At 38.3% G+C, this 15,423-nt stretch overlaps 3 protein-coding genes across 6 annotated transcripts in view; 1 reads left to right on the top strand and 2 right to left on the bottom strand.

Moving 5' to 3' along the window:
* Positions 1-1,014: 1,014 nt before the first annotated feature.
* LOC148429448 (uncharacterized) lies at positions 1,015-8,236 on the bottom strand. 2 transcript variants are annotated; one of them, XM_088421300.1, is made up of 6 exons: positions 8,089-8,236; positions 6,740-7,110; positions 5,351-5,516; positions 4,433-4,555; positions 2,558-2,648; positions 1,015-2,477 (listed from the first exon to the last, which is right to left on the bottom strand). In XM_088421300.1, exons 1-6 carry the CDS (start codon positions 8,138-8,140, stop codon positions 2,279-2,281), a joined length of 1,002 nt encoding a protein of 333 aa, XP_088277426.1. In that variant the 5' UTR covers positions 8,141-8,236; the 3' UTR covers positions 1,015-2,278. The 2 variants fall into 2 exon arrangements, with proteins under 2 accessions (XP_088277426.1, XP_088277435.1); XM_088421309.1 differs by having other exon boundaries at positions 5,351-5,513.
* A 1,436-nt stretch (positions 8,237-9,672) lies between these two features.
* Positions 9,673-15,263, bottom strand: LOC148429447 (arrestin domain-containing protein 3). Its single transcript, XM_088433753.1, has 6 exons — positions 14,864-15,263; positions 13,364-13,421; positions 13,118-13,265; positions 12,544-12,640; positions 11,567-11,823; positions 9,673-10,974 (listed from the first exon to the last, which is right to left on the bottom strand). Exons 1-6 carry the CDS (start codon positions 15,117-15,119, stop codon positions 10,390-10,392), a joined length of 1,401 nt encoding a protein of 466 aa, XP_088289879.1. The 5' UTR covers positions 15,120-15,263; the 3' UTR covers positions 9,673-10,389.
* The window catches only part of LOC148429445 (uncharacterized), a 116,567-nt gene continuing 116,023 nt past the window's right edge, over positions 14,880-15,423 (top strand). For all 3 annotated transcript variants that reach the window (XR_015867829.1, XR_015867826.1, XM_088433766.1), the window contains exon 1: positions 14,880-14,959. The gene's annotated coding sequence lies outside the window, so the exon portion shown is untranslated. The remainder of the gene's footprint in view (positions 14,960-15,423) is intronic.

Genomic DNA, 15,423 nt, shown 5'->3' with positions numbered 1-15,423 from the left:
TTTGTATACTTACTCTCCGAAGTGGTAAAATGTGCATACATTTTTGGTGGCAATTGATTGCAGTTTTCAGATACTTAGGAATGCTAGTTTTGTTTTCCTTTTTATTACAACCAGCCAGCAGCTCTGTGCCCTGTTTGCCTGCTGACTTTCCCTGGCAATGATTAATTTCTTATACAACCAAGGTTAGCGGGGTTGAATTGTCTTCATACCATGCAGATATGCTCATTTTACAATATAGGCCTTAATTTAGCAGAACTCTAATCTAGTTCAGATTCGGACAATGCATCTGAAGGGACTCAAATCAAATTAAATTGAAGGCCAGCTTGCCTGCTAATCGTGATGTTTCATCTTATATTTACCGTCACAAGAGAATACAATATTAAGTATTAATGATAAAAGAGCAGCAATGATTCTCTAATTTTAAGTAGAAAAAGAATAACCTGTTTGCTCCAAACCTGCGGATGTGGTTTGCGTTGGCGTGCTGTGCTTAAGTGTGCACTTTATGCAATCTGGCTCCCTCTCATTAGTTTAAATACTGCCAGCAGGGGAGACCATTTATATCCTAACACCAAAAAATAGTTTTAAATGTAGGCTCGAGAATTAAGTGCACAGCTTACACATTTCATATAGTTCAAAACAAATGACAAAGATAAACAATGCTACTTTGTCTTTTTCATACACAGGTTTTCTGATTGTTGTTGAAATCAATGCAATCCAATTAACACTCCCAGCGGCCATGTCTTCCACTCCCAAAGATCAAGAAACAAAAAAAACACACTCAAAGCCAGACATGCTGGGAATTTTCCATGCTACGGGCTGATGTTGTGCTCTTAAGATAATTCATGCTATCCTAATAAGCGGAGCTGGCAAGGGCAACTCGTATGGTGAAAACCTAAGCTCTCTGTTCCAACTTTCTGATGTTACATTGAATTGTGCTTTGTTTTACTTACTTATGTGCGCACGCACGCACGCACACGCACGCAGACATTATTTGTGTTAGGACAAGCACCCATGTGCAAACCAGAACATGTCAATCTTTAATGAACACAAAATATCAAACAAAGTCAGTGGTTTTAATACAATTACAGATAAGGTTCTATTTTCGTTTATCTACAGTACTTTTATTGTTAAGAAAAACACGCACAAACACACATTTACTCAACATATTTAAGGTGAACACAAAATGACTTTTTCTCACTTGTAAAGTTGAATTCATATTCCATGTGAACATGAAATTTTAGTTCTCTACAAACTTTTTTTTATGTCCTTATTTTCATAGCAGACAAAAACAGGATTGTGCCAACATTGTTAAAAAAAAAAAAAAAAAAGGCTTGGATGGAAGAGCATTAAAAAGTGCATGCGGTACACAAAAAAAAAAAAAAACAAAACTAAATATTAAAACTAAACTACAGTGTTATTTACCAACCAAAATGGAAGTTAGCTATTCGATGCATCACAACTAGGGGCAAACACACAAAGACATTTCTAGAGAAATTTCTGATGATTGACATTGGATTCCCAAGTAAAAAAAAAACAAAAAAACCTTCATTTGCTAAATCCAAATTAGACTCAACCAAAATCAACAGTTAAGTTGCACCTTTCATTAAAATGTTAAAAAAAAAATGTGGTCAAACCTGTTCAAAAACGTTTCCATTGACTGACAGGTGTCCTCTGAAAATGGTGGAACATTCTTCAAGAAATGGCATCAAAGTTTTGGGACTTGAAGTGAAATTTCTATTTCCCCAGTATGTCTTACAGTGTTAACCTCTGAACAGACGTAAACATTAAAACAACAAAAAAAAAGCAGATTTCCAGTCTTTGTTCCCTAACACAAACTGGCAGTATTATGAAGAGCGACAATTCTCAAATAGGGGTAGGAGTATGCCCGGGGATACGCAGAGGCACTTCAAGGGGTATGTGAGAATTTAACATGATTTTTGCAGGTATCAGCAAATCTAATAAAATGCTTTTTTTTCCAACTGCAGTGTCAGGAACAGTGCATATTTTTTTCTTAAATTAGGAGCAGATTCATTGGAACAATACATAACATTGCGATACAGTTGTATCACATTGTGATACAGTGATTCATTTGTGAAACATGGTATACCTTTGTCACGTTTTATACAGATACACAGATACACACAACAACATAAATTTTTTTTAAAACTTTTTTTTTTTTGTCATCCACAAATGATTTGTGATGGTCGGGGCTTACTTTGATGAAAAAATAATACACAGGGGTACATGACTGACAAAATGTTGAGAACCACTGATGCCTTTAGGCTTCATACAATGGGGTAACCGTGCCATCTTTCCACTCAATCAGGATTTCTCCTCGCTGCAGAGTAGGGGAAGAGAGCGGGTGGCGCATGGCATGCGCCGTTAACGGGGCTCTCTCACTGGGCACAGGGGACCCCGGAATGCCCCCCTCTGCTTTTGGAGTGTATGACTTTAGAACACATACCACCTTCTTCCTTCTGGTTTACCAGAAAAAAACAAAATGAAGTCTACATGCCTTTACACACGTGCATATCTTTACATTCGTGTTTACACTCACCTATTGGAGTAAACGTTGAAAATAAGAATGACCGTTCCGAGCACGAGAGCCAAGGAGCTTAAAACCAACATGGTTATTTTCCAGCTCATGCCTGTAAAGGTACATAAGCAGTACATCATTACTTTTTATGCAACTTGTCATTACCTTTTCTAAAAAGGGTTACATTTCCACAGATTTTAAGGACTGCAGTATGTCTAAAGCAAGAGTTCTCAAACTTTCCCATAAAGTGCAATTTAAAGAAAAATAACTTGGCTCTCCAAGTACTATCATTACAACCAGCATTATTCCTATTTTATTTAAGTTACATTGATAACTGGGGACAATATGGCTGCACCAGATTTAACGAGTCGCGTGTTCCAACTGTGTAGTCTTTACGTAAAACAGAAGGCACAATGAAAAACAACGGTTATTTATTTATATGTTCCTATACCAAAGTGCCAGTGTTAGCAGGTAACAGCATTTTATCAACAAAACAAAATAAGCAATGAAAACATAAACAGGAGATTGGGCAGCAACCACCAATATTGGCAACATTAATTGCTCAAGAACCATTTTTTTGGAATTAAGCAGATGTTTTTTTTGTTGTACCTTGGTTTCCATGTTATTAGGAGCCCTGTCCCATTCCCTTAATTTAGGAGGATTGTCCAAAAGCACAAAATCTTTTATTAAAGTACAGTATACTGTAGTTTAAAAAAAACAAAAAAAAAAACAGGTTTAGTGTTAACGTTGTGCAAGCTTTAGAATTGACACGGCTCTTTAAAAAAAGTTTTTAAATATGTGGCACATAAAAAAATAATTTTTCTATCTAAAAAATGGCTGGAAAACCAACTGTCCATTTTTTAAAGCAACTGAATAGTTATTAGGAAACGTGCCTTACAAAATTAAAATGTTTTAATCATTTGAGACACTTTTTCAATTGAATTTTTTTGTGTAAAAAGATGATTACTGATTCAAGACAAGAGCTGTGTAACAAATTAATTCAATACTTGAAGCATTGACTGGTCTTCCTTCAACGTTTAGCTGTCATTTGGATACTTCATCATAAGAGAGTAGTTGACAGGCAGCCATTCTCCTGTGTATTCATTGCCCAAAAGGCTTAAAAACAACTTGAAACAAAATAAAATAACAGATTTCCTCCCATCCCTATTAGATAGTTCCTGGTAAATGTGTCTGTCCTGCCAGGGTCTTTTTACGCTTGTACTTTTTGACCGAGTGTACGATACCCTTACTACGCAGCCACCTTTATGTGAGGAATTTACGTTCTAAATTAATAGGGTTAGGCACTCAAAAGTAGTGCTAATTTTTGTTTTTTCCCTCTTATTATTGGGGCACACATACAATTTGCATTTCAAGTTTATAAGTTCATAGACCGGCATTCTATGCAAGCTGGACATGCAAGCCGGACCAGACTTGCCAATCAATGACTCTAGACTACCGGCTTGGCCTCTAGGAGCAAATGTGGCTGCAGCCATGGCGTTTCTGACAGAAAGTTTCATAGGTTCTTAAAAAGCTTGGTCTAAGAAATCCAATGTAAACAAAAGACAACTTGATTCCATTTTTTCCAGAACAACCAAATATATTTTTACTTCCAAGCTTCGAGCGTACACTCTAGGAAGCCAGGATTTTCATATTTTCCTAACTTCTCTGTGCAATAAATAAATATTTACAGCAAAATAACTTCTTGTTGATAACATTCTACTTCACTACAGGTGTATCTGTGAAAGTAAACAAGCCTAACGCAAGCTAGAAAGGCAGACAAGGCACAATGCAGTCACTCTTGAATTTCTTTGCTTTTGCCCCATCTAGTGGTAGAAGAATAAATGCAGTTACGGTTAATTGACTGTCACGAGAAGGAATCCATTGAAACGGTTATACCGTAGTCCATGGTGAAGAAAACCATGGTAGGATCTTCAGGGGACTTTGTGCTTTGGGTAGAACCATCAGACACGTCTTGTACTGGAAATTCTTCTGTAACTCCCTCACGAAATGAAGCTTCAGCTGTCAGGAAGGGAAAAGAGAAATACATCAAATTAAATAGGTCAGAGATTTGGATAAAATGATTGCATGCAATTGAGGGAACGTAAACTAACTTGATGATTTATGTGAAAGCACAACATGAATCTGGATTTCCGCACTGGAGTTCTGGCTGACTTCTAGCCAAAAGAATATGTTGTATGCAGCAACAGAGCACTTAAATTAATTAAAGGCAGCATGGGATCGCATACTGAAGTGGTGGGAAGTGACTTTTAAAAAAACTCTATAAATGCTCAAGTGTTTGTGCAGGTCATTAAGTAGATGTAGTCTCAATATAATTACATGGAGTATCTTGTATTTACAGTAGGGTTAATACAATAAGTGATTATCTATGTAACAAAGAAACACAGGGACTAAAATGTCTCCATATTGCTACGAAGTAGCGGTCTGTGAGGTCATCTGCAGCAACACACATATCAAATCAATCCTACCCACACAAATAGATTAGATTTCACTGAGTTGATTACTGATGCTGTTTTCTGCCTGCCAGCAGTTGTTCTTGCTTTATGAAACCAGGCCACACCTTTTTATTCACCTTGTTTGTTTTGCATTCTTTTCTTTTTTTTCTGAGGGGGGGCAAATGACACTTGGTGTCCTTGCTTCACACTCTGTATGCATTTACTTGCGGCATTTGAAACATTCTCCTCTCTGATTGAGTGCTGGGCAGAAATGCAAGGTCATCAATCAATAACACAATATATCCCAACAGGCGTTTAGAAATCGACTTTTCAAATCCACAATACATATGACAATTCTTACATGCTTGCCCGTCTATATCAGAGATGGCACTTTGTAAGATGATCTGTTCCATTGATTTCCCCTGAGGGTGGTGGGGTTGGGGATTTTGGTGGTGGTGCTCGTGGTGCTTTGTGTCCCTCGCATCACACAGTGTCTGGTTGTCCAGCGTCCTCCACCTACTGCCCTGCTTGTGAATCCAGGCAGAATGGCACAAACAATGAATCTTTGAATAGTCTTAGGGAAATGGTTGAGCAAAGACAGTTGATAACTTTAGTCTGGGTTCAGTCAAGGTTGCAAACGTTCACCAAACCTTCTCATGACATTATGAAAGTCTGAATATATATATATATATATATATATATATATATATATATATATATATATATATATATATATATATATATATATATATATATATATATATATATATATATATATATATATATATACATGTCACAAGCAAGTTTTAAACATGACATGAAAAACCGTTAAGACTGGTTATGAATTGCTTAAGCACATTTTGAGAATATTTGAGACCTTGAACGAAAACTGCTAAAAATAAACAGAAAAATGGTTCCTTCTGATGTTTACTGCACATACGATTCAGCTACCGAATTTGAAACATAAATCCCGTTACTCACCCTCAGAAATGAGAACAATTTACCCCATTTAGAGAACAAAAATGTATCTTTTAAAAAAGACATTGTGCTCACCTTAGTTTTTGAGCAGGCCTAAAAGTTGAAATTTCACAGAGGACGACGCTGAAGAAACGGAAAGGCAAGATTTTTCAAGTGTCTGTGAAGGTATTGGCTCTTTTGGTGTTGTCAGGTTTCATTAAGTCATTACAACTATAGTAGTTATTGTAGTAGCTACCATAAGACATCCTGAAACTTAATTGCTCTGAAACATGTTGAATGTGTTCAAAATTTTATTGTGAACATCTTAGGAACATTTGTGAGGTTGAACAAAAAAAAACCTAATGTGGCCGTGCTACCTCGTTCAACACTCTCAAATGGTCTCCTCACAGCAGGATAGGGACTTATGACACTGCAAGGTCACGGCAATGATTGGACAGTTGTTGGGGAACCCCGATTTTACTGTTTCTTTTAATTTTAATGCTCGATACACTAATAGTAAATCCAAAAAAACCTGCATAAGCTCACTTGAGCTATGTACTATTAGATTGAGACAGATGTGGAGCCTTCTGCCCAGATGCAGGTTCAATGCATCCTAGACGGCCCCTATTGTATCCTACCTAGGCAGAGCCTCCAACCAAGGGCATGAAGAGAAAGGTCAGAACAAGAAAACAGCCTAGCTCAGGTCAGCAATCTATTAATTATTTGTGCCACAAAGCATACTCTAACAGTCAATACTTGAAGGGCCGAATTTTAGCACGGATGAACTCCTTACCTGTTTATGCTCTTGCGATAGGAAGACCAAAGTGGATTCTTGTGTAGCACTGAGGTGAAGCCCCTTCCTGAGCAAAGTCAGGTGGCCTTTCTTGGAACAAGACCATTGCTGGCTGCCTGGATCACCCTCCAGCTCCTCAATTTGAAGGCGGCAAGGTTGCAGATGGACACCCTCAAATTGCTCGACGGGAGCAGTCAGACACTCCCCTGTGTAGCGGTTGCTGAGAGCCTGGCTCTCAGGCAACCACAGCCACTCTTGGAAGGCTGAATTTGGGTCGCATTGTCCCAGTGACACCCTCCCTCCAGGGGAACCATCCTGGACTTGAAGGCATGTGCCCAGCAATTTATTTCGGATGTTCAGACCGGATACCTCTGTACAGTGGGGAAGGGCAAATCATTTTTATGAAAATGTCTCTGGTGACAAAACTCATATTTGATGTGACAATGTATACAAAGTAATACAGTACTCATCGTTTCAATATCAGTGCATTCGCTACGGCTGTCACGAGTCAAAATTACCTTTAGTTTTCAACATGGGCATCAGAATAATTTTCATTGTGTCCCTTGGAGGCTGACTGTAAACGTTACCAAACTCACCATTGTTATTCTCTGAAAATCTTGTCTATTTTCTGTTGTGCAGGCCAAAGAAATATAAATATTATTTCACCACCATCTGCTGGAGTTTGAGGTGTCGGTCCTTGACTTTGAGACCCAGGGTGCTAATAGTTCAGCCACACCTATTTGGTCTTAGTGGCCTATCACTCAGCATTTACACAATACACATTTTCAATCATTCATAAGGTTAAGTAGCTCTAGAAAATGGATGGATGGATTGTATGATTGTCTTTAGTAGGAAACTTATTTCAGATGGCGTGGAGTGGAGAACAATGTTTGACTCAGCATTCACTCATCAGTACATATTATTGATGCAAAATACACTGAAAACCTGATCTATGCTGCTTTTCCACCGCTGTTTTGTTTGACTAAAAATGATATAAGTATGTAAGGACCACCTGGAAAAACATACTTGATACCTACAATATTTTAATGTACAAAATGCATGCACATAAACGTTTAAGAAGGTGTCCTGGAAAACCTCAATGTGCAAAGAGTTAACCTTTCAACAAACAGTACACCTGCTTGGATAAGTAACAGGAAAAGTAAGTTTTTTCTTTTTTAATATAAAAACCTAGTGAGCTCTGCAGCAGACACAACAAGACAGCAGCGGTTGTCAAAACACTGTTGCTAAAAAGCAAAAGTTGGTAAAAGTTGATAAAAATAACTGTCCATACAGTTCAGCAAATAAACACGTTCAATTACAAGAGCAACAAGCTATCAAATATGTCTCACCAGTGAAAATGAAGAGAAGAAGGAGGTAAACAAACTTCAGAGCTCTTCCCATGGCGGCAAACCTCAGTGGGCCAGTCAGACAGAACAAGTGCAAGTAGCTAGAAAGTGGACTTCACGCTGCCTCTCTCCGCTCTTGCATGAATTACTGTAGTGAGTGGATGAATGGAGGCAGAAAGGGGGAGGTGGTGGCATCGCATTCCTTTCTTAAACTCCTAGGGACCACCATAAACACCCACATCCCTTTCCATATAAACACACAAACTTTTCGCACTATTTATTAAAAATAGTGTTGCTATTTTTGCATCAGTATTTACAGTAAATGCCCTTTGCCTACTTTTCCACCAATCCTTGGAAAAATGAACGATCAAGTTTGTGATGGTTGTAGCAAATGTACAATATAGAACTGGATTATTTAACATGATAATTAGTAGTTTTAAAAAGCTGTATTTTGAAATTACACAGGTGGTGAATATATCACTCTTGCAGGGCCTTGTATGGCCCACATGCCACATTTTCCATCATTGTAGTATACAGTTCTTTATTGAATTGCATGCTTCTAGGTATCTGTTCCGTCTACATAATAGTTGTTTTTTGCACTTTAGGCTAGACTTGTTTCCCACCGCAGTCGGTGATCTAATTTGAGTACATGCAAATACCAAGAGTTTCAAATAGTTTTAAAGGGCATAAATCTGTTAATGGAAGAAAACATTGTTCCGAGTTGAATAGGATTGCCCACTCATTATGTTGAGAAATGAGACAGTTCTGGAGGCCAGTGTGGTCACATGATGTTTTTCCTCTTTTGTGATGCTGACCAAAAAAAAAAAAATACAGCTTTTCCATATTAAAAAACAAAACAAAACAAAACAACACAGACACCAACAACACACAAACCAAATACACATTTGTGATTTTAAAAGTCATTTTGAACACTGTATATTTTCATGGAAAAGGGTTACAGGGAAAGTCATAAATCTAAACAGGCCACCATTGTGGAATCCAACTATGATTGTTATGGGTAAAAAGTTAATTGAAAAAAAAAAAAGTAAAACTTGTATGAAAAATGCCTGTGACAAAGCTAATGATCCTAATCAACATTTTATTTAAGTAAGCAGATACTGTTCATATTTAAATTTAATTCATGGTTCCATCAGGCACACAGCAAGTCAATACAGTCCTGAAGTAACAAATCAGGACTTGGCGGGAAGAATATTCTTTTTCGGTAATGTTACGTTTACACCAAATGGTAACAGAAACATAGCTTGCAAAAGGTTCAACTTTTGCCTTTTTTTTTCAGACCCCCATCCCCCCGAAAAACAACAACAGAAAAAACATGATGCTTTCGGTCGCCAATAGTTTTTGCATTAGAGGCTATTGGTTGTTCAATTTTTCCAAATGCTACACCTTTAAATTAATAAAATAGAAAGTTACAGGCAAGTGTGTAAAGGTTAGTGCATTTGAAAAAAAATAAACATTTCAGCCACAATATAAAATGTGTTACACATGGGCATATTGAGCCTTAAAAAAAAATCTGATTTCAGTTGACAAAAACAAACAAAAACATGGATAAATCAAAGACAACAAACGTTGATTAAAACAGGTTTATAGTGCAGTGATGTTAAAACATGACAGTATCAACAGAATTCACAGATTGTATACATAAACAATATAAACATGTTCATTTTGAGTGTTGTATACGTAGAGCGTGTTTGTTTGTGATGCCGGTCATTCAAGATGTTGTCTTGTACAGACCAGAATGATGTGATTAAAATTTGCTGGCATCCAGTTCCGAGTGTCCCCTGCTTACTGCTCAAAGCCTGCTGGGATAGGAATCAGAATGCTAGTGACCCAAGTGAGGGTAAGTGGCAATTGAAAATGGATGGATGATTAAAAAAAACAAAAACACCTTTGTCTGAATATTTAAGTCAGAAATCCTACAGAACATTGCATGATTCGGTCCTCCAAATTGTCCAATTATAGCAGGCACATGAATTAATTCTTGCTATGGTGAATTACTGTCAGTCATCGCATATCATTTAAGGCACATTAACATAAAAGACTCCAACTCTGCAAATACAAAGTCTCTTAAACTTAAGGCTTAACTGTACACAGTACATAGGGCACCAAAGCAGGATAAGGCCAATAAAGAGAGTCTATCCTTACACACTAACAAGGTGTTAAAAGTTTACAACTTCAAGGCAAAACAGATTCCTTTTTTCAAATATGATAACACATGTATCAGGCCTCGTACATTCAAAAAAATTTCAGTGCTTACGATTTACAAAGTCTGATCTGAATACTGGGTTATTTGTTTTCATCGGTCTCCTCATTGCCAGATGAAGGAAAAATAAGTGAATAGGCTGGAGGAGGTTCATCCGATTGAGAAAGGAAGTTGGTGGTGCTCATGTAAGAAGGCGGGTCATAAGATGGAGCGGATGGCGCTAGATGTGTTCCTGGTGATGCTGATGAACGAGGATGGGCCAGTGGGGCAGACGGAGGGGGAGGAAATGTTGGAGCGGCTGAATTAAATGCCGCTGGATTCGGTGGAGGTTGAAGAACCCGAGATGACGACGAGGGTAAAAATGGATAGTCATATGAAGATGCTCCTGGATTAAAGGCCCATGCCACCGGTGCGGTGGGAGCAACATAACTCGTCGGATTAGCCGGGTAAGAAGGCGGAGGTACTGAATACGCCTGGGCCCCTTCGTATCTGTGTGGGGACGGAGGATAATGAGGCGCGCTGGCTGCTGCAGGAAGGAAGTCACCGCTGTGTGCGACCCAGCCAGGCATAGAAACACCGGGCAGAGATGCAGATGCTAGGTTTGGAGGTATGATGATCACAGGGAATGTCACCTCAGGGTCAAAGGCAAAACTGATATCAAGATACACCTGAAAAGGAACAAAATGTGGCTCAGAAACAGATTCAACATTTACCGTTGAGAGGCTGAAATTTGGGCAATTTTTAACTAGGTATCAAAACTATTAATCGATTGTTTAAAATGGTTAACTAACATGGTAATTGATTAGTTGTCGATTAATTGTTCGAGCTAACAAACCTAGCTATGAATGTGTACATGCGGATTCAAGGCAAAAGGCCTGGTTTGGATTGCAATTTGTTGTTTCATTGCTCTTGTTTGCCTGCGTCCCTGCCAACGCGTCGTATTTGACGGGGGACCCATACTTTCAAATCAACAGTGGTAGCAGTGTTGATTATTTGCACAGCACAGCACAGCACAGCTAAATTAGTAATAATACAAATGTGTAAAACTATCACATTTTTTTAAACCCGCTTTGAAAAGATCAAATTGAAGTAAGAATAGGAACATGAAGGCATCATTCAACTCTAAAAAGTGACGTTAGTGCATGCAGTACTTTCACAATAAAACGTATTTATTTATTTATTTTTTTTACAAAACAGTCATGTAAATATAATGGATGGTTACAGGGAAGAAAAAGAATCACAAGGGTTTATACACACTACCTTCAATAAGTATTCCACAGAGATGATTTCGCAGTTTTTGATGGTCGTCTCCTGAGTAGAGGGTATCTTCACAGCCCACCTGACCTCCTTTTCTGAGTGGGCTCCAATAATTTGACCAGCCGTTTTGTCTACGGTGCTGTTTTCATGTTTGGTACTACTGCTGGCAGTGTATACAATAACCTGGGACAGGCGTACCTTGGGTGTCATTTCACTCGAGGAGTTGTTGTGGATTTTTGCCACAACCACCACAGTCTCTCCTGGGGTAACCACAACACAAGTGATGCTTTTGTTTGGTCAAAATAGAGTGCAAAGAAATGTTATTTCTAAACTTTACATTTTCTGTAGAAATGTGTACCTAATTAACAGAGGAGGGCGACTTACAGATTTTTGCCGGTCCGGCATTAGTCAGTCGTCAGAGCTCCGCCCCCTTTCCGTCATCGTCAGACCGTCATTTTTTTCAAGTCAGAAATAAATGACATCGTCGGTCCATCAGTTCTGTCGGTGTATTTTTGCCCACCCTTCCGCCATCACTAAAAAGCTAAACTTGACTTTTTTTTTCTGCTCGTCATTGTAATCCTCGGTCAGTCAGTGTGTATTTCCCACTTAGTTGCTACCACTAGAAGGCAAAATTTGACCATCACCCTATCACCACTACTGGAAAAAAAGTGTACATTGGGTTGTGGTCTTATTCAATATGTTGACTATGTTTGTTTCTCCAGTGTTTGTTATCGCTGTAAATTGGCTTTTGACACATTGACTGAAGACTGATTACAGTTACCGGTTTTAATCGCAGCAACATAGTAGATAATTATGCAAGTCAGATTATAATATGCAAAAAAGGGCGTGGTGGACTGATCGCCTTTATTATTGGGCATTCCCGTCAGTCTGTCTGTAAAACAAGCGGATAGCGCCCACCTCTGCTAATTAATAAAATGCAGCCATGAGCGCATGTCTATACGAATGTACGGATTACTGACCTGGTGCATAAGCCATCCTGTCTACAGTGACCTCCATGTGCACTTTTCCACTAGAGAAAATGCCCAACTCTTTGTCTTTTACTGCAACCTGTTGTAACTAGAAAAATAAGCATACAAAAAAATACAACACTTTTAATAAATGATTTGTGTCATACCATGTGTTGCTATTACTGAAAATAGTTTTAACTGATGCATTACCTGTCTTATTTATTACAGTATAATATGAGGCAAGGTTATTACTTGGGGCTACGTTGAATCATAAATATGAGGAAGAGAGGAACAGCTCCAGTAATTGCCGTCATTGACATAACTTGCACACATTTTCTATTGGTTTAAATACACTTGTGTGCTGTGTCTGTCGATAAATCTGCGCTAGGCACCTTTCTTTTCTTCACGCAACAAGCTAGGTCTTAAAACATAGTCCCAAAATTTGCAAATCTTAACGGTTCCAGAAAAACCGACGTGCTAATCCTGCCATCACTCTATGTTCTCGTACACAACCATAGTTGCAACGCAATGAAAGACCAGGTAAAAAGTAAGCGCTAATGCAACTAGACGGATGGAAATTACAAACCATTAAAGATTGGAGGTGTGGGATGGACTTGGAGCGAAAAATAATCACTTTTTCAATAGTTTTGTCAATTTTCCAACTTCTAGACAACTTGGCTTCAAGCATGTAGACAATCTTTCCATAGGTGCCCTTGAAGCTTGAAGGCATGCTTCTGTAAAAAAAAAAAAAAAAAAAAAAAATAGCAGACGCATCGTGTAAATAACATTAGTTGAATCTAAAATTACTTTTCCATAAAAGTATGTTACTTACGTTGATGGGATGGTAAAGCTGAAGTCAAACACATGGACACCTGGATTAAGAACAGTATCTGCAAAGAAATATATGCAATAAATCATTAGTGGATTTTCAGATGACTGCTTATTTGGATAGTAAAAATCAAAATACAAAAAGTGCATAATGGACACAAATAGGCCTGGACCAATATAAGATTCTGATGATGTAATAATTTTGAGCAAAAAAATATCACGGTGTCACAATATTAATGTTACACTTCTAATTTTTCTCCATTGAACACAATAAAAAGGAAAAAAGTAGAATATTTATCAACATAATATTAAATAATTGGTACATTATTTAATATGTACCACATTTAGTCTAAATAAATTAACAAATAAATATGTACATTAACATTCATCTTGTTTTTTTTAAATTGTTCTTAGGAAGTCAACTTGCTCTGTCACTGGTTAACTATTTACAAAGACCTCTTGCTTATCCTACATGCGCGCCAAGAAGGTAAAACCAAAAGACAAAGCAAACAAACAAAGAGCGACTGGCTTCTAATTATTTTCAGAGGTGGCTTGTTGAGCCAACTCTGCAAGCACGAGTGATAAGACACCAACGTTTACCGCACTTCCATGAAGGTCCACTGTGGGGCACACTAGAAAAAAAAAACCTCTGAAATAATGGTTTTGAAATAAGTTTGAATGTTATTGTCTGTAACCCTTACAGTTATACAAAAAACAAGTTCGTTTTACTAGAATGAACATAGATGTTTTATCTATCCAGTTTGATTTTAGTGGTCATACCTTTTGAAAATCATTTATCAACTACAAATTATGAACAATGGCCAAAAGGAGATCAACAAGCAAGCATACATAAAGTGGAATAAAACACTTAAAAAGGTGGGTTTCCAGTATTAAAGACTGTTGAAACTGCTGCTAACACAGCACTTCCTGTGAGCGCTTTATTTTGAAATATACCCGCAGCACCTCCGATGCAGTACTAGTGGACGAACGCTGTCTTTATGACAGTAACCGGAGGAGGCTTTCCCATCATGCTTTGTTCCCGTAACCAGTAACACTTACATCTGACTCATTTTGGGCTGTACATATATTTTACGTAAAGAATGCCAAAATCAGAACCACTTTGGCCAGTATTTCAACCAGTGTACAATGAGAAGCCTATCCAGTTTGACTTTAGTGGTAATAATTTCTGAAAGTCATTTATTCACAACAAATTATGAATCTTTGTTCGAATAGCTTTGACAAGTGTAATAATGCTCTGTTAAGTCTTCAATGGTTAAAAAAGATAATCCTGCATGTGACCTGGCTTAATACAAAGACGAAAACATAAAACTGAGCTAGGGTAGTAGGCGAGTTACCACAACTTTACCTAGTGAAGATGTATTATTCATATTTATTAATATTCATCGCTGAATTTCGACATCATAAAAAACGAAAGTACAAGTGGACCGAAGGTTATGAAAACAAAGCAGTTTGCCCCAGTATAAAGGCATGCAGCACCGCCTACCATTGGAGTTTTCCGCGATGAAGTAGTGCTTGAGTTTGAAGTATCGGCGGCCAGCCGAGTGTGTGTGGTTGTGGTTTCCACTCCTCGTCGTCCAGCGTACGTGAGCGTCTCCTTTCACTTTGACGAAAAAGCTTTGCACGGGTATTGGCTTTTCCACGGCAAGCGTGACTTTGCCCCGGATGGGATCCCCCTCGGAGAACGTCCCGTGCTCGTTAAGCGCGTCGTAAACCATTGTCAAGCTTTTAATAGAGGGCATATTTCAAGAGGGGACAAGCGCGACAATCGCAGGAAATAAGAAAAAGTCACGTAAGTGATCGATAGAGGGTTACGGTTGTTCCGCGACCCTCACTCATGGCGCTTGATAGTTGTACAGGCCACTCCCTGTGAATATGTCCGCTGTCCACACATGCAAAGGTTTCTGCTGCCATCGCGCGTTCAAAGAGGAGACCCTAACGACAAGTACGCCGTAATACTGCGAGATTACGGATCGAACCATTGTACTTTTCCAAAAGGGACAGTGTGTAAGTCTTAGACCGTTTTTCATTAAAAAGGAATCAACT

The sequence above is a fragment of the Hippichthys cyanospilos genome, chromosome 1 (assembly GCF_059441005.1).
Source record: "Hippichthys cyanospilos isolate Australia breed blue-spotted pipefish chromosome 1, RoL_Hcya_1.0, whole genome shotgun sequence".
Classification (NCBI taxonomy): Eukaryota; Metazoa; Chordata; class Actinopteri; order Syngnathiformes; family Syngnathidae; genus Hippichthys; species Hippichthys cyanospilos.
The sequence above is the reverse complement of the archived record's forward strand: the minus strand, read 5'-3'. Positions and strand labels throughout refer to the sequence as shown.

Coding starts and splice junctions, on each gene's coding strand:
- LOC148429448 (XM_088421300.1), bottom strand. CDS start 8,140: ATGGGAAGAGCTCTGAAGTTTGTTTACCTCCTTCTTCTCTTCATTTTC. Junction 7,111..8,088: donor TCTTCTCTTCATTTTCACTG/GTGAGACATATT, acceptor CCCACTGTACAG/AGGTATCCGGTCTGAACATC. Junction 2,649..4,432: donor TTTCTTCACCATGGACTACG/GTATAACCGTTT, acceptor GTACCTTTACAG/GCATGAGCTGGAAAATAACC.
- LOC148429447 (XM_088433753.1), bottom strand. CDS start 15,119: ATGCCCTCTATTAAAAGCTTGACAATGGTTTACGACGCGCTTAACGAG. Junction 12,641..13,117: donor CACACCTCCAATCTTTAATG/GTTTGTAATTTC, acceptor TTATTTTTCTAG/TTACAACAGGTTGCAGTAAA. Junction 11,824..12,543: donor CAGGATGGCTTATGCACCAG/GTCAGTAATCCG, acceptor TGGTTACCCCAG/GAGAGACTGTGGTGGTTGTG.